The sequence below is a fragment of the Tiliqua scincoides genome, chromosome 15, assembly GCF_035046505.1.
Source record: "Tiliqua scincoides isolate rTilSci1 chromosome 15, rTilSci1.hap2, whole genome shotgun sequence".
Taxonomy (NCBI): domain Eukaryota; kingdom Metazoa; phylum Chordata; class Lepidosauria; order Squamata; family Scincidae; genus Tiliqua; species Tiliqua scincoides.
In genome coordinates this window covers 3,836,003-3,861,257 of record NC_089835.1, presented here as the reverse complement: position 1 = coordinate 3,861,257, position 25,255 = coordinate 3,836,003, and the positions used below count along the sequence as shown (strand labels likewise).

Sequence of the window (25,255 nt, the reverse complement as noted above, 5' to 3'; positions counted from 1 at the left end):
TTATCCCAGGACTTAAGCCGGCCGGGTTTCCCCTGTTTGAATCTCACACTCGCTGGGTGGATGTAGGCAAGCCACTCCCCTCTGGGCCTCAGTCTTCTCCATCTGCAGTATAGGGGTAATAAGACTCACTTAGTTTACAGGGTTATAAAGAGAATGCAGCCATCCCTATACTTTCGTCGCCAGAAGGATGTAGGTAGGCTACTCCCATTTGGTAATGCACACAAATGATAAATAATGTAAGCTTATTACTATATAGCAGGGGTGCCCAAACCCCAGCCCTGGGGCCACTTGTGGCCCTCGAGGACTCCCAATCCGACCCTCAGGGAGCTCCCAGTTTGGCCCTCCAGAGACTTGCTGGAGCCTGCGCTGGTTTGATGCCCCTGCTCTCAGCATGACGGTCAACTCTCCAACCTCTTGCGTGAGCTGTAGGACGAGGGCTCCCTCCACTGCTTGCTGTTTCACGTCTGTGATGCTGCAGCAGCAGCAAAGGAAAGGCTGGCCTTGCTTTGTGAAAGGTCTTTTATAGGCCTTGAGCCATTGCAAGACCGTTCATTCATTCATAAAAGTTCCATCTCTAATATATTCATTTATGTAAATGTATTCAAATTTGAAATGTAAATTAATTCTTTTTTTTTTTCCTGGCCCCTGACACAGTGTCAGAGACATGATGTGGCCCTCTTGCCAAAAAGTTTGGACACCCCTGCTATATAGCATAGCCAGGTGTGATGCTGTTGAGAGCAAGAGTCCTTGTTTCCAACACTGCTTAAAGCAAAATTAGTGGGAGCTTGAGAGAGATGGAGAGCATCTAAGTTGGGAGTGGGGAGAAGTTTAACAACAACAAAAAACCAGTTCTTGTGAGGAAGGTTGCCAACTTTTTCCCCCACCCATGCTTCTCTGCCTTGAACTAGCATGCAGAAAGATAGCTGGGGAAAAACGTCCTGGCCAGGACTTCAGAAAAGTTTTGGTTGCTCTTAACCCCGTGTGTTAAGTATAAAAAAAAAAAAAAGCACAGGAACCTAACTCTGGCAAGAATATGGCAACCTTCCTTTGAAGGAAGGTGGTAGGAAGGGTCCCTGTTTTAAAGGGTGTGTGGTTTGATAACCTTGTCTTGCAGGGAACTGAAAGGCCAGGCTAAAGGTGGGACAGCGGGTGACATCCTTATCAGTTCTTTGCAGGGCTTAGATAGGAGGGTGACACTGCCTTTCCCGTCCCGTTCTCTCATTTCAGTGCCCCTGTATGGTCAGGATAAGCTTATGGGGCACTGCTCCATAAAGCAGTATATAAGTCAGCGGTTCCCAAACTCTTTAGTGCCAGGACCCTGCCGGATGCAGGGGAGGGCACCAGGATGAGGTCTCTTGTTAACTGGTGTGATCCCTGGGGCATTTGGTGGGCCGCTGTGAGATACAGGAAGCTGGACTAGATGGGTCTATGGCCTGATCCAGTGGGCTGTTCTTATGTTCTTAACTACAATTCCCAGGAGGCCTTGCAGGTCTTGTTATCTGGTGTGCTCCCTGGGGCATTTGGTGGGCCGCTGTGAGATCCAGGAAGCTGGACTAGATGGGCCTATGGCCTGATCCAGTGGGGCTGTTCTTATGTTCTTATGACCCACTTTTTAAAACAACACTCTATTGGGACCCACCTAGGTTTACCAGCCTCTTTAAAAAAAGCTGATCTAGAAAGAAATAATATTTTATTTATAAGTAATAAGGACCAGAAAAAATAGACTTCAAACTTATCTCTCTGTATTCACACGTGCTTGCAAACTGAGGAAGCTCAGCTCCTTGCAAGGCAGTTAGCAGCCGCCTTGCAAACTGCGGGAGCTGAGCTCTTTGCAGGGTATTTAGCAGCCACAGTATCTGATTTTTGAGTAGCCTCAGGGTTTGCGGCAATTAGTTACCGGATCTTTCCATCACCCTTTGGAGACCCACCAAAAATGGGGAAGAAAAAAGTGGCAACCTCAAGACTTGGTTCACCATCTCTAATAACCATGTTTTCCATCTGATAAGCTAGCCGATGTGGCCATCGACAGCCTTTGCCGTGGAGTGTTCGCCGGAGACTGCCGTGCGCTCAGCATGCGCTCCTGTTTCCCGGCACTCTTCCAGGCCGAGCAGACCCATCGTTCAGTCATCGTGGGCATGATCCTTGGCGGAGGTGAGGCCCGGAAGGCAGGCAAGCAGGCATCAGTGAAGCCAAGTCCAGGAATAAGAGAGGGGAGCTTGGCTTAGTTCTCTCTGACCCATGTCTGGGGTGTACCACTTCAGACTGAACATGGAGACTCACCCATCAAAATGCTCCTTGGTGGATGAGAGAGGGAGAAATGGCTCCTCAGAGTAGCACACGCTAAACCTTATTTTTGTAAGACAATGCGAAGCAAAATTCCCCTGACGTGGTACAGATTGTTCAAATTCGGCACCCTTTTCCGGAATCAAGGCTGCAGTTGTATACACTCTTACCTGGGAGAAAGCCCCATGGAACACAGTGGGGCTTGCTTCCAAGCAAGAAAGGCTTCAACGTGCACTCTTGGCCTGTTTCCGCTGCTCGTGTTGGAGAGCCCTGCTAGAAATGCACACGGCAGCGTCCTAAGGTTGGTTGGCAACCTTCAGTCTGGAAAGACTATGGTATAAGTACTAACCAGGCCTGACCCTGCTTAGCTTCCGAGATCATGGTAGAAGCCTACAGCACCCGGTATTCCCAGGCGGTCTCCCATCCAAGTACTAACCAGGCCTGACCCTGCTTAGCTTCCGAGATCAGACGAGATCAGGCATGTGCAGGGTATTGCCACTAGAGCTGGATATCAAGTGGGAGGACCAAGGAACCATTTATGATCCCAGTGCTTAGAAACTGACTGTGTTTCAAATGGAAATCTTGCTTTGTCACTCCGTGGCACAAGGGGGAAAGCGGATAATCAGACAGCGTCTGGCACGCTGTAAAGGGGAGGGAAGACACATGGAGGTCTTGTGGCTTATACGTCGTGGTCCTTTTGGCCAAGGGAAAAGCGGCTCCCAGGACTCTCCGCTGATCCGCAGGGCCCAGGAGGAGCGCTGGAGCCAGTGGTCACTGCGCCGCGGCATGGAGACTCTGCCTGAAGCCTTGGGTGCCTCTTTGAGGCATCGCGGCGTGGAGATCCACTGCGACGCCCCTGTGAAGCGATTGGAGAGAACGGCGGATGGATCTTGGCGGGTAAGAAAGTGGGACGGGGGGAAGGGTCGGTTGGGGCAGTCCTCTACGGGAATCCTTTCTCGGTCCCCTAGGCTTGAATAATCTTTCGTCAGATCTTTCCACGGGGAAGGCTGTAGTGCAGCTCTTTTTACAGCCCGGTCCTAGGCAGGTCTAATCAGAAGTAAGCCCCAGTGTGCTCAATGGGGACCACTCACAGGAAAGTATGAATAGGATTGCAGACTTAGTTACAGAAAGGAATGGGAATTTTCCCACCCCACGACGAGGCTGACTTTTCATCCTTCTCCTTCAGATATTGCTGGAAGAGGGCAGCGTGGAGGCTGACCACATGATCAGCGCCTTGCCCGCCAGAGGTAGGCGATGTGGCGGGTTTTGTAGACGGCTGACAGGCTGTCCTGCTTTGGAACAAGCTGCAAGAGCGTGCCGTAGACCAGGGGTGTCAAACTCATTTCATACGGTGGGCCGAATAGCATTCATGGCACCTACTGAGAGCCAGAATGACATCATCACTAAGCAGGAAGTGATGTCACTGAGCAGACGGTGGCCAGAAAATAAGCACTTTGTTCTCATATAGCAGGGGTGTCCAAAGTTTTTGGCAGGAGGGCCACATCATCTCTCTGACACTGTGTCGGGGGGGCCGGGGAGAAAAAAGAATTAATTTACATTTAAAATTTGAATAAATTTACATAAATGAATATATTACAGATGAACTTATATGACTGAATGAAGGTCTTGCAATAGCTCAAGGCCTATAAAAGGCCTTGCACAAAGCAAGGCCGGCCTTTCCTTTGCTGCCGCTACTGCCTCACAGACGTGAAACAACAAGCAGTGGAGGGAGCCCTCATATCACAGCTCACGCAAGAGGTCAAACAGTCGCCCTCAAGCTGAGAGCAGTTGCATCGGGCCAGTGTGGGCTCCAACAAATCTCCAGAGGGCCAGAGGCTCATTGGAGACTGGGGGCTCTCTGAGGGCCACATTGAGAGGCTTCGAGGGCCGCAAGTGGCCCCAGGGCCGGGGTTTGGGCACCCCTGTCATATAGAAACTCATTAGTTGCAAAAGACAAGAAAAAATGTGCAAATTGTGTTTATATTTTCAAGATAGGAAGAAAGCCCAATTATAATGGAGGGGGGCTGAATTAAGTTGCTTCCGGGGGCTGCATCCGGCCCGCGGGCCGGGTGTTTGACGCCCCTGCTGTAGACATTGGAACTTAAATAGCATTCCAGGCTGGAGAGACAGTGGAGAGTCTCTTTTCCCATCTCTTCCCCTACGGTTGTTTTAAGTGGGGCGCCCAGGGGTTGAATGGGATTACCCACAACCCCTCGTTCCCCATGGCGTACCATTCTCGCGCAGGAGGAATGATCCTTTCTCCAGGCTGCAAGGCCTCACCCTGCCTTCATTTTCTCCTCTCTCTTTTCAGCTCTTGCCGCGTCGCTTCCCGGCTGGGCCGAACCTCTCGCCCGAGAGCTGCTGGCCATCCAAGCCGTTTCGGTTGGGGTGGTGAACCTACAGTATAAAGGCGTGAGCCTCCCTGTTACGGTAAACGAAGCTTCTTGCTGGTTTCAGTGCTGTGCTCTGCAGGCAGGGAAGGAGGGAGAAGGGCTGCTTTTCAGGCAGGTGGAAATCCTCCAGGTCCACAGAGACATATAGTATTGGCAACCTTCAGTCTCGAAAGACTATGGTATCGCGCTCTGAAAGGTGGTTCTGGTAGAGCGTCTAGTGTGGCTGAAAAGGCCAATTCGGGAGCGACAATCCCTTCCACACTGGGAGCAAGTGCAGTCTGTCCCTGGTCTGTCTCCCTGGCTATGGGCCTTCCTTCTTTGCCTCAGACTGTTGGCCAAGTGTCTCTTCAAACTGGAAAAGGCCATGCTGCACAGCCTGCCTCCAAGCGGGCCGCTCAGAGGCCAGGGTTTCCCACTTGTTGAGGTCCACTCCTAAGGCCTTCAGATCCCTCTTGCAGATGTCCTTGTATCGCAGCTGTGGTCTACCTGTAGGGCGCTTTCCTTGCACGAGTTCTCCATAGAGGAGATCCTTTGGGATCTGGCCATCATGCATTCTCACGACATGACCGAGCCAACGCAGGCGTCTCTGTTTCAGCAGTGCATACATGCTAGGGATTCCAGGACTGTGTTGTTAGGAACTTTGTCCTGCCAGGTGATGCTGAGAATGCGCCGGAGGCAGCGCATGTGGAAAGCGTTCAGTTTCCTTTCCTGTTGTGAGTGGAGAGTCCATGACTCGCTGCAGTACAGAAGTGTACTCAGGATGCAAGCTCTGTAGACCTGGATCTTGGTATGTTCCGTCAGCTTCTTGTTGGACCAGACTCTCTTTGTGAGTCTGGAAAACATGGTAGCTGCTTTACCGATGCGTTTGTCTAGCTCGGTATCGAGAGAGTGTCGGAGATCGTTGAGCCAAGGTACACAAAGTCATGGACAACCTCCAGTTCATGCGCAGAGATTGTAATGCAGGGAGGTGAGTCCACATCCTGAACCACGACCAGGTCCACAGAGACATACTGGATTTTATTTATTTTTATTTATGGAATTTTTACCCTGCTTTTCTCCCTGTAAGGGGCCCCGAAGACAGTCATCCAATCACTGCAAATTGTAAAATCGCAATTAAAACACAGCCTGGAAACGGTTAAAACAATTTAGCAGGCCCTGCCACAGAAGCTAAATAAGGATGGGGCCATTTGTAGATTGAGAGGGAGGGAGTTCCACAGGATTGGGGCCACTACTGAGAAGGCCCTGCCATCCCTCCCACCTCTGTAGCCAATGGCACTTGTAAAAGGGCTTTCCCCCCTGAAGGGATGGGCCGGCGTTGTATAGAAGGAGCCCCCTTTTTGACCCTGGCTCCGGGAACAAATTACCCCCTTTAGCTTGCTCTCATGGGCCTTGGGAAGGGATATAATGCTGCCATGTTGAGCCCAACCCTTGGTCTGTATAGCTCAGCATTGCTAAGCACTGACCGTCAGCTGCCCTTCAGGGTTTCAGAGACGCGTCTGCCCCAACCCTACCTGGAGAAGCTGCCAGCGATTGAACCTGGGACACGTCCTCCTTCTTTCTGTCCTCTCTTTGCTCCAGGGATTTGGGCACTTGGTACCTTCCTTCGAAGACAGCTCCTTGCTGGGCATCGTCTACGACTCTGTCGCCTTTCCCACCCAGGATGGATCAGACGGCCCTGCCCCACGCCTTACTGTGAGAACTGGAAGGGGGGGGCGCGAGGCAGATGAGATTTGGGGAAAGGGCTGGAAGGGGCTTTCTGTTCGAGCTTGTGCTTTTCCCTGGAGATCAGGGTGTGAGATTGCTTTGAAAGCTTGCTCATTAACTCCCAAGTATAATCTCACCCCTTGCATGCACCTGTAAACAGCACAGCACGTCAGTGAAAATGCACACTGGGTTTTAATTCACAGCACCCCCCACTTAACTGGGCAAAGGGGCACCTTTTTAAAAAGCGACCGATCTCTTACATTGAGCAGGGAGAGAATTGCCACCCCTGTTTACGCCAGTGGCCTCCTTCCCAGTGGTCTCCTTCATGTCTTTTTCCCCCTCTTAAGATTGGGAACTCTTTGGGGCAGAGAACCATTTTCTCCTTTTGCTCTGTAAACTGCTTTCTAACTGGTTGCAGCTGGTAAGCTTGGGATCATTAGGAAGGGTATTGAGAACAAAACGGCTAGTATTATAATGCCGTTGTACAAATCGATGGTAAGGCCACACCTGGAGTATTGTGTCCAGTTCTGGTCGCCGCATCTCAAAAAAGACATAGTGGAAATGGAAAAGGTGCAAAAGAGAGCGACTAAGATGATTACGGGTCTGGGGCACCTTCCTTATGAGGAAAGGCTACGGCGTTTGGGCCTCTTCAGCCTAGAAAAGAGACGCCTGAGGGGGGACATGATTGAGACATACAAAATTATGCAGGGGATGGACAGAGTGGATAGGGAGATGCTCTTTACACTCTCACATAACACCAGAACCAGGGGACATCCACTAAAATTGAGTGTTGGGCGGGTTAGGACAGACAAAAGAAAATATTTCTTTACTCAGTGTGTGGTCGGTCTGTGGAACTCCTTGCCACAGGATGTGGTGCTGGCGTGTAGCCTAGACGCCTTTAAAAGGGGATTGGACAAGTTTCTGGAGGAAAAATCCATTACGGGTTACAAGCCACGATGTGTATGCGCAACCTCCTGATTTTAGAAATGGGTTATGTCAGAACGCCAGATGCAAGGGAGGGCGCCAGGATGAGGTCTCTTGTTATCTGGTGTGCTCCCTGGGGCATTTGGTGGGCCGCTGTGAGATACAGGAAGCTGGACTAGATGGGCCTCTGGCCTGATCCAGTGGGGCTGTTCTTATGTTCTTAAGTGGCACATACATTCTTATGGATAATCATCAAAGTAATCCAGAGCACAACCAGACCCCACTGTGGTGTTAGATTTAGGGGTAGAAACTCTGGGTTAAAATCCCCGCTCAGCCTTGAAGCTCAGTGGGGTGGCCTTGGAACTTTTGCTGATGCAAAGAGGGGAGCTGAGCTATGGATTCTTTTATAGATCTCATTTGTACCCCCCTCCTTGGGGGGGGGTAGTTAGAGGGAAAGGGAGGAAGCCCCCTTGCTTTGCAGACATTCTGTGGGTTGCTTCCACCCCCCATTTATTGAACGTAAAAAGAGCCCTGCAAAACCAGGCCAAGATTCCATATCAAGTCCAGCATCTTGTGTTCCCCCGTGACAAATCAGATGCTTCGGGAAGGCAAAATTCCTCTTCCCCCCCCCCCGCTTATCCTGCAGCATTTGGAGATAGAATGCCACTGGAGCTGGAGGTTCTGCTTACCGAGGTTGACAGCCACCAGTGCAAAGACATCTGCTCCCAGCCGTATCCCCTCCGCCCAGCTAAGCAACCACTTTGCCTCCCCCACAGGTGATGCTGGGGGGCAGCTGGTTCACGCCAGGTTTTGGGGACCCGGACACGGCCTCCCAGGCTGCCCTGCTGAGCCGGGCCCAGACAGCAGTAAAGGAACATCTTGGACTCTCGGCTGAGCCGTCCCGCAGCATTGTCAAGGTGCTCAAGGTATGTGCTGGAAGGAGGGTGGGGTTCAGAAAGGTGGGAGCAGATCATCCACTGGTCTGATTTATACGCAGAGTCAGGCCAGCTGAGGAATCTGGGCTGTGCCAATCTGCTATTCTCTGCTCTTGCAGGCCTGCATTCCTCAGTACACGCTTGGGCACTGGAAACACATAGGTAGGTCTCAATTATTCCTCGCCCTTCCCTTGACTTCCCCACTCCTTCTTCTCCTCCTCTTCCACCCCCCGGCAAGACTTTACAAAAGCTGCCTCTGCTCGCAGCCATTGCCACATCCGGTGGCAGTGAGTTCCAACGGCTCATTGTATAAAGGGGCACTTCCCTGAGCTTATGCCCGTGAGACTTACCAACCCCATTCTGCTCCCCCCCTAGAGAGTGCTGCCGCTTACCTTCAGGGCCAGAAGCTCCCCTTGAGCCTCGTCGGCGCCTCCTACGAGGGCATCTCTGTCAACGATTGCATCTCCCAAGCCCAGATGGCCGTGGACAAACTTCTTGGCCAGACCTCCTGAGAAGAGAGCTTTGCTTGGACTGCTGTGCTAAATTTCTCCTCTCCTGTGTCTGGTGATGGCTCAGTTCCTATCCTAAGTGCCAGGAGGGGTGCGAGTTTAACTGCTAGACTCACGTTTTGGACGGAGAAGAGAAGGTAAAGGCACTCACTTCTTTCCAGAGTTGACAGAAGAGGATGGTACCCACCAGAACCTAAAATAGATCCTCCCCTCCTCCTCATGCCACATCTCTGGCCCACGAGAAATGCTCTTTGTACCAAGGTGTTGCTGTATCAGTGTGTCCTCCATGAAAGAGCCAGGATGGTGTAGTGATGCGGGAGTTACACCTGGAAGATCCAGGTTCAAATCCCCACTCAGCTCTGAAGCTTCCTTGGTGACCGTGGGCCAGTCTCTCTCTCTCTGACTCACCTACCTTGCAGGGTTGTTGCGAGGACTGGACGGGAGGAACCACGTACACAATCCTGAGCTGCTTGGAGGGAGGTATAAAAATGTGGAAAAATAAAATTAAGCGCTATGGACACCTGCCATTTTTCTCGGGAGCAGAAATCCATTCTGGGATGGGGAGGCCTTCAAAATGCTTTCCTCCTTCAAGCGTTTCCACCCCATGGCCTCACAAGCAGTAGCTCTTCAAATACCACACCACAGGGATTACATTTTCCTACTCTGTCTACAGAGATGAAGTTTAGCACACTCTAAAACAGGCTAGCTTGGGCCTGCTGTGGTTGGCGGTGAGGAGGGAGTGGTCCCTGTCCATTCCGTCTCCTTTTTTTCTTTCTGTGAATAGCTTCCTGGGGCATAAATGTCTAATGAACCCCCCACCCCACCCCTGGCCCCAGACACCAGGACAATTTTATTTTCCTCTGCTGTGCCTTGGAGGAAGTCGCAGTGCAAGCTTATGCATGTCTCTTCAGAAGTCAGCACCACTGTGTTCAATGGGGCTTACTCCCAGGAAAGTGGGGACAGGATTGCAGCCTTAAGAGTTATTTTTTACAGGCTGCAGCAGTATTTTTCAAAGTTCAGCACCTCCCACTTTCTTTCTCAGCTTTCCTAGATCTTCAAGAGCAATGCTCAGGGTACTGTTTGTTTTATTTTCCAAATCTCTATTTAAAAAAATCATAGAGTTGGAAGGGACACACAAGGTCATCTACTCCAACCCCTGCAGGGATCAGGCAATCCTCCCAGAGCCATCTCCAGCAGGTCCCTGTTGAGCCTCTGCTTGAAGGTCTCTAGGGAGGGAGACTTCACCCCTTCCCTCGGCAATCTGTTCCACTGCCAAACCGCCCAGCCCACCTCGATGTCCATAGCGAATCTCCTCTCTTGCAGTTTGTAGCCATTGGATCTAGTTCTGCTCTCAGAGGAAGCCGAGAACAAACCTGTCCCTTCTTCTATAGGACAGCCCTTCAGGTATTAGAAGAGTGCCGTCATATCCCCTTCTCAGCCGTCTCTTCTGTAGGGCTTGTTCTCCAGCCCTTCACTCATCCATGTCACTCTTTTCTGAACCTGCTCCGGTGTCTGCAGTGAGGTGCCCAGAACTGGATGCTCTTTACGCTCTCACATAACACCAGAACCAGGGGACATCCACCCAAATTGAGTGTTGGGAGAGTTAGAACAGACAAAAGAAAATATTTCTTTACTCAGCGTGTGGTTGGTCTGTGGAACTCCTTGCCACAGGATGTGGTCACGCCATCTGGCCTGGATGCCTTTAAAAGGGGATTGGACAAGTTTCTGGAGGAAAAATCCATTATGGGTTACAAGCATGTGCATGTGCATGTGCAACCTCCTGATTTTAGAAATGGGCTATGTCAGAATGCCAATGCAAGGGAGGGCACCAGGATGAGGTCTCTTGTGATCTGGTGTGCTCCCTGGGGCATTTGGTGGGCCGCTGTGAGATACAGGAAGCTGGACTAGATGGGCATGTGGCCTGATCCAGTGGGGCTGTTCTTATGTTCTTAACTACAATTCCCAGGAAGCCTTGCAGGTCTTCTTGCTATCTGGTGTGCTCCCTGGGGCATTTGGTGGGCCGCTGTGAGATCCAGGAAGCTGGACTAGATGGGCCTGTGGCCTGATCCAGTGGCGCTGTTCTTATGTTCTTATGAAACACAAGCGATTCCGACCCCCCCCCCCATTTTTGCCTTGTAATCACCCTGTGAAGGCAGTTTAAGAACATCAGAAGACCATCCAGTCCCGTGGGCCACCAGATGCCCCTGGCAGCACACAATAAGATATCTGTTGCCACTTCCTTGCATCTGTCATTCATAGCCGACTTCCTAAAGCAGGAGATTGTATATGCCCTTGTGGCTTGTCACCTGTGAAGGGCTTTTCTTCCAGAAATCAGTCTAATCCCCCTTTAAAGGCATCTAAGGGCAGTTTAGGCAGCGAAAAAGCAAGGGACCGGCCTATGTTCACCCAGTGAGCTTCATGACTATGTGTAAAATTGAAGTCAGGTCCCTGAAGTCAGGTGAGCTGTTGCTTCGGCGGCTACACTGGCTGCTGGTTCTGGGCCCAATTCAAGGTGCTAGTTTTGACTTTTAAAGCCCTTTACGGCTCGGGTCCAGGGTATTTGAGGGACCGCCTCCTTCCTTACCATCCTACCCAGGCTCTTAGATCATCTGGGGGGGCCCTTTTGACTGTGCCGCCACCAAGAGATGTGAGAGGGGCGGCGGCCAGGAAGAGGGCCTTCTCGGTGGTGGCCCCCGAACTGTGGAATACCCTCCCCTTAGAACTGAACTGCTCCCTTGTTTGCTAACATTTCGGCGTGGACTGAAGACCTTTTTATTTCAAAAAGCTTTTAATGGTTGACAGGCTGGCTGGCTTTCTTGCTTTTATATACGAGAATCCACGGGGTTGGTTTGTTTTTAGATTTTTAATCATTGGTAAATTGTTCTAATGATTGTTTTTAATGTTGTGTTTTTAATTGCTGTAAGCCGCCTTGTGCGCCCTTTGGGCATAAAGGCGGGATATAAATTAATAAAATAAATAAATAAATAAAATATTCAGGCCGTCTACCTGTAGCTTGTCTCAGAAACCGCTGCGGCGCTCAGGGGTTGCTAAGGGTGGAAAGTTTTTGAAAAATGCTGCTGCAGGTCAGTGCTTTCGGCAGTCCCGCCACAACGCCAGGGGCAAGGCACTAGTGCGCAGGCAGGACTCAAACAGGGGAGGACTCAAACCACACCTGTTGGTTTTCTGCCCGGCTGAGAGGGACACGTGACCAGCAGAGTCAAGGCATAAAGACACCAAAACAAAATCGGCACCTTTTTTTTTTTTCTTTCCATCAGTGGACAATATTTTATTTTTTAAAAAATCAGTTATCAAAAACAGAGGACTGTGGGGTAGACGGGGGGGGTAGCAGCAGAGGAGAGGACATCATAAATACAATAAATTACACATCATTGGCAACAGAGAGAGATTGTGAGACGCACACCCGAGACAAGAGAGGGGGAGAGTTGGACGGGGGGGTAGTGGTGGTTTGCAGGCTGGGACCAGCCCGGAGAAAAAACTGGGGGTGGGACTAGAGCTGGAAGGGATATAGCTGCGAGTTCTGTCTATGTGGGGTTTCCAGCTTCTTTGGATTGGGGGGGGGGGAGAAAATATCTTCTACAGAACACTGGAATGATAGAGGGGGGGTTGTGATCCGCTTACTCTGTTAGCCACGGGAGTTCCCCCCCCCTAAACTGGTGGCTTTTTCTAGGTAGGACTGCGGCAGAAGCCCCTTGAATATTGGGGAGGGGGGGAGAGAAAGAGGGCAAATGGGATTCACCAGCATCAAGTGACCACAATTATGTGGCTGTGTCTCTCGGAGCAAAAATGGAATCGGGTAGATGTTGCCCTCGGCCAGGCTTCTCTACTCCAGAAGGAACAAAACAGACACCGACACAGGTGTGTGCCCCAGAACTGGTTTCCAGCACCATGCTGGCCCCCAGGGAATTCGGAGACCGATAGCACAGGGGCCGATCCATAACCACCCCCGAACCCAAGACTCGAGGTCTGGGGCTGAGTGGAGGACATTTGGATCTAGGCAAAAAAAAAAATCGGGCCTTTTCCTTCTCCAGGATGCTTGCAGGTTTGCCACAGGAACCTCCATGCGTGAGATTCCCCAGGAGAGAAATGGAGGCAGGAGGAAATGGGGTTTGGGGGGGCGGGGAGAAAATTCCACCACCAGTAAAGCTCCAGCCTGCCTGCATCATTTGAGAAAAAGTCAGGCTATAATCTGGCTAAGGGAGAATACAGCTTATCTTTTCCTGCCCCCCCGCCCCCCTAAAGAACACATTCAGCAGCACCCAGGCCAGGGAGGTGGGCCAAGAACACAAGGACACCCCCCCACCACCACCACTTTCTCAAATTGGGCAGGCAGCAATCTCAGGACTGTAGCCCCAGATGCCCAGGTGGGATACCAAGAACCGGAGGGTGGGCATCTGTAGAAGACGTGTGTCTCTGCTGCTCTGGTGGGGGTGAGCCTCTCTTCTCCCGCCCCCGCCAAACTCATACAAGGCTGATTTTTATCCACCTTGGTTGTCTCTCACACACACACGTGCGCACACTTCAAGTCAATTTGATTACTCTTAATAGTGTATCTATGGAGGTACCCAGTAGGGGGCGATAACCCCAACACGAAATGGAGGAGCGCTAGTGTGGGGGGTGGCTGGTAGCAGATCTGGGGAGAGAATGGCCAGCCCCCCCCTGCCGTTGGGAGGGGAAGACTTCCCCAACTAGGGTGGAGCCCCTTGAAGTTGAAACACATGAAGTATCGACCTGGTGGAACTTTAGCTACAATTTCACCACCCGACCCTGCCCCTTCCGTTGTCTGAGTGGGGGGTGCGTGGGGCCTTCCACCCAGCCTGCGTACCTGGCAGGCACAGTGAGAGGACCCCGGAAGGCCTGCAGCCCATGGCGTTAACACAACTCCTACGATAGGTTCTAGACACACAGGGAAGTGTCAGGCTTCGGATTCCCCCCAAAGGGGCTCCAGCAGCTACCATCCGGTGGTTTAATACCTGCCCCTTCTTAGTCGGCACTTTTCAGAGCGGTGCGATTGTTCGGTGGCTTCTGGAGCGTCGAAGCGAAAGTGGCGTCTTCGGAAAAGATTCTGCCTGTGGCGGCGCGGGGTGCCTCTTTCCCTGGTGACGGGTTCGAAACGCCCGAGCTGGCCCGGGCAAACTCTCTTAAGGCCGCGTGTCTGACGCTGTTAGTGGTCGAACTCAGTGACCTGTTACCGCCCTTCCCCGCTGCCGGACTCGTTTTGAGCTTTTCTGGTTTGGGAGCCGGCCCGTCCTTCTTCCCCGTGTCGGACAGGTCCCGGGCGGTCCCAAAAAGCGGCTCCCCCCGCCCCGCCGTGGCCGGGGAGAATCGGGCAAAAGGAGTCTTGCGGAGCATCTCTTGCCGGAAGTTGTGGTTGCTGCCGCTCGGATAAGCCTTTCCCTTGAGACCGGCCATGGAGTCTTGGCTGGGATGGCGGCGGCTGGGAGGGGTGCCGATGTCGGCGGTGATGTTCGTGTAAAGGGGTAGCAGCTCCTTGGACAGGAGGGTGTAGGTGAGGGAGTTCATGCCGTCGTAAGGCCAGACCCGGCTAGTCCGGATGAGCAGATCAAACCTACCAGAAGGGAGACAAGGAAAGCGCACTTAGAACCTAAACCAGGGGTGTCCAAAGTTTTGGGCAGGAGGGCCACATCGTCTCTCAGACACTGTGTTGGGGGCCGGGGGGGGGAAGAATTAATTTGCTTTTAAAATTTGAATAAATTTGCATAAGTTTACATAAATGAATAATAATAATATTATAATAATAATAACAGGTATTTATATAGCGCCTTTCTTGGTCTTTGTTCAAGACTTTATTCAAGGCAGTTTACATAGGCAGGCTTTTTATTTAAATCCCTTATTAAACAGGGATTTTTACAATTTGAAAGAAGGTTCTTTCTTTCAAGAACCACTACATTCAGGTGTTTCATTCCGATCTGGCTTCACATCCTGGCCTCCATCCTCCCACGCTCAGAGCAGATGGAATAGCTCGGCTTCAGCTTGTCAGCTGCTCCAAGGTCGCACGGTGCCGGTGGCCTCGAACTGGCGACCTTGTGGGTGTTATCTTCAGGCAGACGGAGGCTCTACCCTCTAGACCAGACCTCCTGCCCAATATATTAAAGATGAATTTTTATGAATGAATGAAGGTCTTGCAATAGCTCAAGGCCTATAAAAGGCCTTTCACAAAGAAAGGCTGGCCTTTCCTTTGCTGCCGCTACTGCATCACAGACGTGAAACAGCAAGCAGTGGAGGGAGCCCTCATCCCACAGCTCACGTGAGAGGTTGAACAATCTCCCTCAAGCTGAGAGCAGTTGCGTCGGGCCAGTGTGGGCTCCAACAAACCTCCGGAGGGCCAGAGGCTCATTGGAGACTGGGGGCTCCCTGAAGGCCGCCTTGAGGGCCGCAAGTGGCCCCAGGGCCGGGGTTTGGGCACCCCTGACCTAAACAACCCACTCTGAGCATGGAAAGAATTTCAACATGTCTTATCTCAATGCCAACCTTACAACAGCCCTGTAAGGTGGGCAAGCGGTGTTTTGCCCATATCACAGGTGGGGAAGGCTGAAGCTCTACCACTTTGAGCTCCTCGGAGGAAGGGCGGTACAAAAAGGCGAAATCAATAAAAGCTTAGCCCACCTGTGAGGATTCTCCTCGTTCCCTTCGTCTCCACTGTGCTTCACCATCTTGTAGTGGCCGACGGTGACCGGAGGCCGGGAAATCTTCATTCCAGCCAGACGCACCCTGGAGGTGCAGAAGAAGCAAGGGTGCTAATTCAGAACAGGCAGGAATAAACCACTCCTGGCAACAGCCCGGCTAAAACAGCTGGGTAAGAAGAGGCCTTGATCCTGCTATGAGACCAGAGATTCCTTGTCTGGTGGGCAACAGCGACTACCTACTGCTGAATACTACATTTACATGGTAGGGTGATGGCTCTGTTAAAAAAAAAAATCCTAAGGGGTTTTGGTCTCTGCCCCTAGGGGCTTACAATCTGGTTTAAAATTTATGTAGGAAAGAGGTTTTTCAACTGAAAATATGCTTTTACCACCTTTTTACGCCCTTTTTATCACCTGGCAAAGGGATTCTCTTTTGAAGGGGATGACACGTCCTCCTATGGAAGGTACTACGTCAAAAATAAACTAAAATAAAATCTAAACTACCTAGGAAAGACATTTCTGAACCGAAAGGATAAAACAGTCTGCTAGTGTTTCTCAAACTGTGGGTCGGGACCCACTAGGTAAGTTACGATCCAATTTCAGGTGGGTCGGGAAGCAGCCGCCGTTGAAAATACAGAGCTGAAGGGCTCCTGGTGGGAGAAAGGCTTTGCTCTGATCAGGTGGGAGGATGGGATACTGGAAAGGGAGGAGGACTGTGCGGTTGGAGAAGGACAGTTTCTCTCCTCCCGCCCTGCAGAAATTGGAGTGTTTGTGAACGTTCTGTAGCAACGAAGACCTTCTAGATCTTCAGCACAGCAGGCTGGACCTTCCAGCCAACACAATTAACTAATATAAAAAACTAACACAAATAACTAATTAATGATCTGTGTGTCAAACCAGTGCTCCTCGTTCCACCTACCTGTATCCCGCAACCTAACCGCCACCAGGTGCGGGGGAAAAGAGCATGCAAGGATCCATGGGAGCAGAAAATGGAGTGGAGAGAGAAAGAAGAGACATGATGAAGATGATGATGATGGAGGAGGAGGAAGAGGAGATGAGAAGGAAGGTGATATCCCAGCTGCAGAGCAAACAGTGGGGAACAGAGTCAGCATTGATTGCATGCAAAGTGCTGGAGGGGGGGAACAGGAATTGCTGGTCGAAGGGCCCTCTCATCCAGCTCAGGAGAGAAGTGGCCCCACCCAAAATGAAATAAGAAAATGTCTATATACTACTTGCACACAAAAATCAGACAATTGATTTCTTGTGGACCCAGGAGTCCATTAAGTACATAGACTTCCTAAGAGTCTGCGCTTTGTTTCAAAATCAAAGACCCAAGTTGGTAGTCCTCATGGTTGCAGAGGAGTGTCAGAAATGTATGAGGAATGCCTGCATCACATGGGAGAAGAATCGGGGTTCTTGAGTTGGGGTGGGGGAAGGCGACTAAGAGGGGGAGGGCATGATTGAGGCTTATAACAAAAGTGTTAGAAAAGCAGAGAGAGAGATTTCCTTCCCTGCATCACTAGTTTGAGGTCATCCAATAAAATTGGCAGGTGCGAGATTCAAGACAGGCAGGAGAAATTTCTTCTTCATACAAGGTGTGACTTAACTTATGGAACTCACTGCCACAAGGGTGTGGCACATTAGATGGCGGTGGACCAGACGAATTCACAAAGAGGGGAAAGCTTAATATCGACGGCTATTCGTTGTGATGGCCAAATGGAACCTCCAGGTTCAGTGGCGCTCTACCTCTGATCAACAGTTGTTGGGAAATCAAAGAGAAGGACGATAGTTGTTTGGTCCAAGGCTGGTCGCCGTAAGAAAACAAATGCTGAACTAGGTGGACTTTGGCCTGATCTAGCAGGGCCCTTTCTCTGTGGGGGAGGAAAATGTAGCCATGATGCTAAATATTAAGTCAGGCATGATAGAGAAGACAGCAGGAAAGCACAGAGCATGGGTGGAAAAGCGGAAGCCAATGGAGACGCTCACCTAGTGGCGATGTCATCATCTTCTCCTCCCCAACCCCAGTATTCGTTGGGAAAGCCGTTGATCTTCATGTACTGGTTGGGGGTGAGTGCAGACACCCCACCAAAGTAGTGGGAATACGGCAAGCTGGTGGGAAAAGAAGAAGGTGAGATGTTCCGATTCACTGCTCAGCCACTACCCAGCAATTTTCAGCCTTTTTCAATCTCACGGCACACTGACAAGGCACTAAAATTTTCCAGGGCACACCGTCAGCTTTTGGACAACTGACAAGGCACACTATGCTGCCAGCGGGGCGGGAGAGGGCCCACATCCCCACAAATAAACGCCCTTCCCCCAAATTACTGTGGCACAACTGCAGACCCTTTGCGGCACACAGGCTTTAAAAAAAAAATGCTAAATTTCGCCATAGCAGCTCTTAAATAACCGCAATGCTAGATCTCTTCTCAGGTCCATGGAGCCCCACCTGAGAAGTCTTTTGCCCCCCCTCCCTCACCTGTAGCCGAACTTGTTCATGGCCACGGAGACGTGTCTGGGGCTCCAGGGGTCGCATGTGTAGAGGTTGTGGTCGTTCTCGGGGATGAGGTCCACGTCGTGGAGGAACAGGCAGTTCCACTCCTCGTCCTTCAGGGCCTCCTTCACACCCACGTTCAGTAGCTTGGCCCTGTTGAAGGTGGAGTTCCCAGCCTACGGGGGGTGGGGTGGACACAACAGGGAGCTGATGGGACATGGCGCCAAAGCAAGAGGCCGGATGCCCCAGGAGGGCATAGAAGCCCAAATATCCAATAGGATCCGATATAGGTTCGTGAATGTGGGTGCTAGACACAAGTATATACGCACCTGGTTGACAATATAGATGCCATACTGCAGTTGCTGGCGCTGGAGAAAAGGGTGTAGGTAATAGAGCAAGTGGTGAAGGTGGACTTCCCGGTTGCGGTACGGGATAATGATGGCCGTGCGCGTCCGCGATTCGCAGGCAGAAGGGCGATACCTGCCCCCATTGCCCACCAGCGGGTTCTTCTCCTGGATCACCTCCAGCTTCGGCGTTTTCGCAAACCTCACCGTCAAAGGGCCAACTGAGATTTGGCAGGCAAGAGAGGAGTACAAGGGTCAGAAAGAGGCCAGAAAAATAGCCACATCTCCTGGCGCACCCCAGTTTAAACGACCACTCTTTCCAAACTCAAGTTTCTAGTCCTCATGACCCAGGCAAGAAAACCTGAAAAGAGGGGACAAAAGAAGGGAGGGTTCTCCCGTTTAAAAGCTCATTCAACCCCAGTGGGCAGGGTTGTCTTTCTCTACTTGTGCCAGGGGGACTCTGGGCAAGTCAAGAGTGCCACTGGAGTGTTAGAGTGGGATTTCTAGGAAGAATAACAAGCCTAACAAAATTGTTAGGGGGGGAATAAATGTGATGTTGTCCCCATGCCAAGTCCCCGTGTAATCCTCGAGGGCGCAGGAAAGTGCCCAGAACCATATTTAAAGCAGAATTATTTAGAATATTAAAAGTGGGAGGGAGGGAGGTTCGGAAAGCCAGTATGGATTTACTGGAATCCTGGCTTCCGTACGGTCAGGACTGGAACAGAATTAACCCCCATAAGAACATCGAGCAAGCTATATAAAATGTTATATTGAACATTGAGAGGGTACTTTTTGATACACAAAACTGACTAACTTCTGATAAGGTTTTCACGGTGAAGCTCGCTGACGTTTTTTTTTTGCTTTAAATCCACATCAATCATCTTTATTGTTCAGTAATTTTCCATTAATTCTGGGTGCCAGAAGGATCTTAGCAGGCCCTCTAAGCCTCTGAGCGGAGAGCCAGCCGTGAGCTCATCCTCGGTGAACGTCACAAAGTGTGTCATCTTAAGAGTCACACCGGACACGAGATTCATCACCTGATCTCGTCTGATCTGGGAAGCTAAGCAGGGTCAGGCCTGGATAGTACTTGGATGGGAGACCGCCTGGGAATACCGGGTGCTGTAGGCTTATACCATGATCTCGGAAGCTAAGCAGGGTCAGGCCTGGTTAGTACTTGGATGGGAGACTGCTTGGGAATACCGGGTGCTGTAGGCTTATACCATGATCTCGGAAGCTAAGCAGGGTCAGGCCTGGTTAGTACTTGGATGGGAGACCGCCTGGGAATACTGGGTGCTGTAGGCTTATACCATAGTCTTTCGAGACTGAAGGTTGCCAACCATTCTTTGAAGGGCGCCAGCTCCTGGTTCAAATCAGGGCTGTGGCAAGCACCAGTAACCTTTCCTTCAAGGAAAATTAAACGACCTCCCGCCACCCATCCATTTGTTTTTTGACCCACTGCTTTGGGCACAAATAAGCTTTTGGGGAGGGGGGCATGATTGTCATTAGAAAACTTGCATGGGGGGGAAGGGTTTAACTCCTTACCGGCTACTCAAGTTTTTAATGAGGACTCCCTGCTGCTTGATAATACACAAGGAGATGCAAAAGATGCATTTGACATCACCTGTGGGTCAGGACTCAGTGGTGGGTCACAGGCCAATTTCAGGTGGGTCCCCATTCACTTCCATGTGTATTTTATTATTAATCTATGAGACTTGATTGAGTTTAATATGTGACTGGTTTGGGGAAATGTGACAGATCTGTACTTTTAACAGGCTACGATGTCTATGCCTTTAACAATATAGTCAATGGGGCTTACTCCCAGGTAAGCGTGAATAGGATTGCAGTCTTTGGGATGTTTGGGGATTTTTTTTTTTTTAAACAGTTCAGCAACTGCTTGGGATTTTTAGGAGGGTTCTTTATTTTAAATCCATATTTTAAATACGGATGTCCTTTTAACAGGCTACTTTGTCTATGCTTTTAACAATGATCGTCAATGGCACTTACCCCTGAGTAAGCATGGATAGGATTGCAGCCTTTGGGATGTTGTGGAATTATTTTTTAAACAGATCAGCAACTGCTTGGGAGGGTTAGAAGGGTTCTTCTTTAAGTACATTTTAAAACTTATCATTGTAAACTATTAATTTACTTAATTTAATTTTGTCATATGGGCTGTTAAAAATTTCCCGGCTTGATGAGGTCACTTCCAACCATGACATCACTTCCAGGTTAATGACATCACTTCCAGTGGGTTCCGACAGTGTCATTCTAAAAAATGGTTCCCGGTGCGAAAACGTTTGAGAACTACTGGCCTTCAACCGCCAACAGTGAAAAATCTCTGCTGCTCTTTCCTCGCTCTACCACTAAACCGCCAAACGCCATCCCTTGTTTCTGGCCCTCATGAACACAACAGCCTGAATCCCACATCTTTGAGGATGTGTTTTATTAGGCCCTTATAGCTGTCGACAGATGACACCAGTGGCTTTGCTAAGAGATCCTGTGAAGACTTTACCATACCCTCAAACGATCCCTTTGGACGGTTGCCACAATGGAGTTGTGTAGCCTCAAAAAATTGTGGCAGATCCTCTGTTTGCTGTGGTTGTTTTATAAAGTGGCAATGTAATGGAAAGGACACCGTCCTTCTTAGACTGTAAGCTCCTCAGGGATGAGGACCTGCACATGTAGAATGTTATATTAATAATAATCTACTGCCTGCTAAGGACTCCTGAACAGACTTGTGTTTGTGTGTTTTCTGTAAAAAAGCAGATCACACCTTCTGCACAGGTAAAAAAAAAACTACTGACAAACCTCTCTTGAAACAATGGACCATGAATTTTGTTTGTTCAAGACCCAAGTTGAGCTAATTCCACCAAAGCCACCCCGTCGAGAACCTTTGAGAAGGCCCCATCCCTCGCGGTTGGCAAACATTTAAATCATAGCCAAATAGAGCTTCTTTGAGGGCAAGATAAACAAACGGACGGCAGGAAATAAAACTGCCTCACCCATCTTATTGACAAAGGAGGCAACCTCGACTTTGTATTCTCTCATATACACCCCACACACACACACCCCAGATAGCTGATGTGCCTCTAGTAACTTTGCTCCTGAACTTTGGAGGCCAGTATTGCCGAGATAAAGGGAACGTTTGTGGCCTTGAGGACTAGAAACATTAAAAAAAAAAATCATGCACACAGACAATGATTCTTGGAATTCCTGCATGATCTCCGTTCCCCAAATCCAGCCCTCTGTGTGCAAAAATGTGACCCTTCCTTTCTTCCCCCTTTGCAAAAACCTGCTGTTCATGCTTGTCTCTAGTCTTAACCATTGCAGCATCTTCCACTCTGGTCTTTCGTTGGCTCATCTCAGCCCCTCATCTCCACCCACCATAAAGATCACCCACCCCTCTCACTGCCTCTCCTTCAGTTGGGTCACTGGTTCCCAGTCCACTCCCGGATGCAGTGCACGTTCCCGGTCCTTCCCTCCACCCTCGTATCTTGTTGTCCTCTGGTTGTACCCATCAGATTCCACACCACCTTCTCCCATCCGAGTTGAGTGGCGGAGAGTGAGAACAGACCAAAGAAGACATTTCTCTTATCCAACGTGTCGTTCATCTGTGGAACTCCTTGCCACAGGATGTGGTGATGGCGCCTGGCCTGAATGCCTTGAAAATGGGATTGGATTGATGGAGGAAAGGTCCACCACAGGTGACAAGCAATGATGGATATATGCATACCTCCAGGTTTTAGGCTGTCTCTGAATGCCAGATGCAAGGGAGGGCACCAGATGCAGGTCTCTTGTGGTCTTGTGTGCTCCTGGAGGCATCTGGTAGGCCACTGTGAGATCCAGGAAGCTGGACTAGATGGGCCTTCGGCCTGATCCAGCAGGGCTGTTCTTATATATTCCTCTTCCCCCAAACCCTCCATGCTCTTTCTGCCCTGGGAGATGCCAGGAACCATCTCCCAGAAAAGCATGCCCAATCCCTCCTTTCGTATTTCCTTCAAATCCCTTTGAAAAGCCCACTCTTCCAAGAAGACTTTGGTACCCCGCCCCATTTCCTCCTATTACTCTGCTTACCTAAAAGAAAGTAAGATTTCCCCTCTTTGCCCCTGCTTCCACCCACCCCTTCTTCCCCTCATTCCAATATGTAGACTGTAATCTCCTTGGGGCAGGATCTGCCCTTCTCACTCTACGCAAAATGCCATGCATATTGAGAGCACTGCATAAATATAGTCACGGAGGCTCTAGGGTCTTGCCAAGAATGTCAACATTAGTGTCCTATGCTTGATGCCCCCCTGCCCTCCCCGCTCTTCAACCTTATCAGCCCCACGGGGTCAAGACTCACTGAGAAAAGGGGACCGTTCCGGGCAGTAGGGCAAGTAATCCGTGGGGGTGGCCGTGAAGTGGCCGCTGAGGCAGGTGGCTGAGGTTGGTGTAGACATCGTGGGTCCTGGAGTAGTCGTAAGTGGGGCCGGAATCGTGCCCGAATATCGAGGCCAGGTTCCGGAAACCTCCGAAGGAAAAATAAGCCATGAAGAGAAACTGGAAGCCAATGAGAACGGCCAAGGTGCAGGGCCGATCCAGAAGTCTTCTGAACATGGTGCCAAGGACTGAGACTGCCCTCTTGGGTGCCAACCTCCTGTCAAGTCCACCTGCAGAGACAGAAGATAAGTTACCCCTTTGACACCTCGGCCCATGTCTCCCCCACATCACCTCTTTGCTCTGCCCCCCTTTCCGGGAAGCAGGAAGGAAAAGTACAGTGGGACAAGCAGAGACCCCACCAATCCTCTACCCAATGCAGCTGCCTCACTTGGCTTCAACAAATGGGCCGGACCCCTTAACCCCAGCCCAAGGAAGAAAAGAAGATGGTTCTCCAAGATAAGGGATGGGGGAACCCCTCTCCCCCACCCACACAGGCCCATTTCCCAGAGCCTTTAGGGCAGAACAGCAATAGTAGCGGCAGTAATTCCTATCAAGAATATTTATATACACGTATTGCCTTTCCAGCAAACGACGTCACAAAGCAAAACACTTTTTATTTCCAAGCTTTGTTCTTAATTTTTAGAGGTCTCCACCCTTGTCAGAAGCCTCCCCGCCAAGATGGAGATGACCGAGAAAGCCTAAAGATTTGGATGGATGGATGAACTCTCTCTCTCTCTCCTCTCTCTCTCCATGAGAATCCTGTCCCTCACTCCAAAGTCATATAGGGAGGCTCAGTCACAGGTGCCAACATCAAAAGGAACATGGTGGCAGGGCCTTATCTGTTGTGGCACCCAGCTGGTGGAATTTCAACGGCTGATGTTCCAAAAGGGTGCTAAATCTTTTGGGGTTTCTCTAAGCTTCCCATGTTCTCAGACCTGCACAATGTCCAGCATGGTTGGCAACCTTCAGTCTGGAAAGACTCTGGTATAAGCCTACAGCACCCGGTATTCCCAGGCGATCTTCCATCCAAGTACCAACCAGGTCTGACCCTGGCTTAGCTTCCCAGATCATGGTATAAGCCTACAGCACGCGGTGTTCCCAGGCGGTCTCCCATCCAAGTACTAACCAGGCCTGACCCTGCTTAGCTTCCGAGATCATGGTATAAGCCTACAGCACCCGGTATTCCCAGGCGATCTTCCATCCAAGTACCAACCAGGCCTGACCCTGCTTAGCTTCCCAGATCATGGTATAAGCCTACAGCACGCGGTGTTCCCAGGCGGTCTCCCATCCAAGTACTAACCAGGCCTGACCCTGCTTAGCTTCCAAGATCAGACAATATCACTCAAGCGATCCATACATCAGCGGAGACAATGTCCAGCATGGCTCTTCATATTATTCCGGCACCTGCTGCTATCCCTGTTGACTTGAGATTGCAAACAGTTTATTGGACTGTGGACTGTTTTATTGTTTGGATTTGTGCGATTTTTATTGGCTTCGTACGGGTCCAGTTGCAATATAACCTGCCTTGAGCTTAGGGGCACAAGCCTAACCAGGTCTACTCAGAAGTAAGTGCTATTTTGTTCAATGGGGTTTACTCTCAGGAAAGAGTGGTTAGGATTGTACCTAGGTCAGGCAAAAAAAACAAAACAGGATCAACTTTTAGATTAAAGTAATTTAAAATTTTTAATTAAATAGCATTACCGTTGGGGATTTGCCCCTGTGGCTAGCATTATAAAGCAGATGATGGTCTGCCACTGAGCTACAGCTCCTCTGAGCACGTACAGAGTTATTTCTTACACATTCCACCCTCCCTCCTTGTTACTGAGAATGGAATATAGCCCCCCCTTATCCTTATAAATAGGTAAGGCTGCAAGACGGCACGACACCCATGAGCATCGCAGCAAATAGGAATTTGGCCAGTGAAGCCTGGAGACTTTTTTATTTCAGAAAGCCTTTGATGCCTGACAGAGGGCATGATGGCTGCTTTTTAAACAATTGCTTTATACTGCTGGTTTTACTGCTGCTGGTCTTGTTGTTTTATTATTTATTATTGTATTTTTAAATTTTATATATTGTACGTATTTTAAGTGTTGTTAGCCGCCTTTGGGTGCCCTTCGTGGAGAAAGGCGGATTACAATCCAATCAATAAATTAAATAAATAAATTTGCACCCGAGACTTCTGGTCCCATGATCAAGGCTCTAACCACTAGGGCTGCAGCAGCTGTCAGAATGCTACTCAAAGCAGACCTGCTAAAGCTTTGAAGCCTGTGAGAAACATGCTTTAGAAAATAATCACATATAAACGTAGATAGCAGAGAGAAATCACTCTCAAAAAAATTTTAAGGGCGATAAAATACATTCCTAGCAAGTGACTTCATTTTTTTAAATTTTATTTGGGGTGGTTTCCAGATAGGAAAAAGGACCAAGACTGTCAAGACTTGTCCCTTCATGCATTTGATCATAAAATTAACTGCTCCCGTTTAATTACCCGTCCCTGTGTTAATGGATGTGCCCATGGTTGGCAACCTTCAGTCTGGAAAGACTATGGTATAAGCTACAGCACCTGGTATTCCCAGGCGGTCTCCCATCCAAGT

The 25,255-nt window shown here is 50.0% G+C and overlaps 2 protein-coding genes and 1 pseudogene across 2 annotated transcripts in view; 1 reads left to right on the top strand and 2 right to left on the bottom strand.

Annotated features, from left to right (window-relative positions):
• Positions 1–1,488: 1,488 nt before the first annotated feature.
• PPOX (protoporphyrinogen oxidase) lies at positions 1,489–11,741 on the top strand. Its single transcript, XM_066610367.1, has 8 exons — positions 1,489–2,151; positions 2,990–3,180; positions 3,470–3,530; positions 4,595–4,713; positions 6,255–6,368; positions 8,081–8,230; positions 8,359–8,401; positions 8,615–11,741. Exons 1-8 carry the CDS (start codon positions 2,073–2,075, stop codon positions 8,749–8,751), a joined length of 894 nt encoding a protein of 297 aa, XP_066466464.1. The 5' UTR covers positions 1,489–2,072; the 3' UTR covers positions 8,752–11,741.
• Positions 2,671–2,786, bottom strand: LOC136635344 (5S ribosomal RNA; annotated as a pseudogene).
• Positions 11,742–12,071: 330 nt separating the features above from the next.
• The window catches only part of LOC136635086 (beta-1,4-galactosyltransferase 3-like), a 14,747-nt gene continuing 1,563 nt past the window's right edge, over positions 12,072–25,255 (bottom strand). Inside the window, 7 exon segments of the mRNA XM_066610187.1 lie at positions 12,072–14,335; positions 15,394–15,498; positions 17,397–17,519; positions 17,887–18,077; positions 18,231–18,466; positions 22,585–22,628; positions 22,630–22,891. Of these exon segments, the coding sequence (XP_066466284.1) occupies positions 13,750–14,335; positions 15,394–15,498; positions 17,397–17,519; positions 17,887–18,077; positions 18,231–18,466; positions 22,585–22,628; positions 22,630–22,838 (1,494 nt within the window). The 5' untranslated portion in view covers positions 22,839–22,891 and the 3' untranslated portion in view covers positions 12,072–13,749.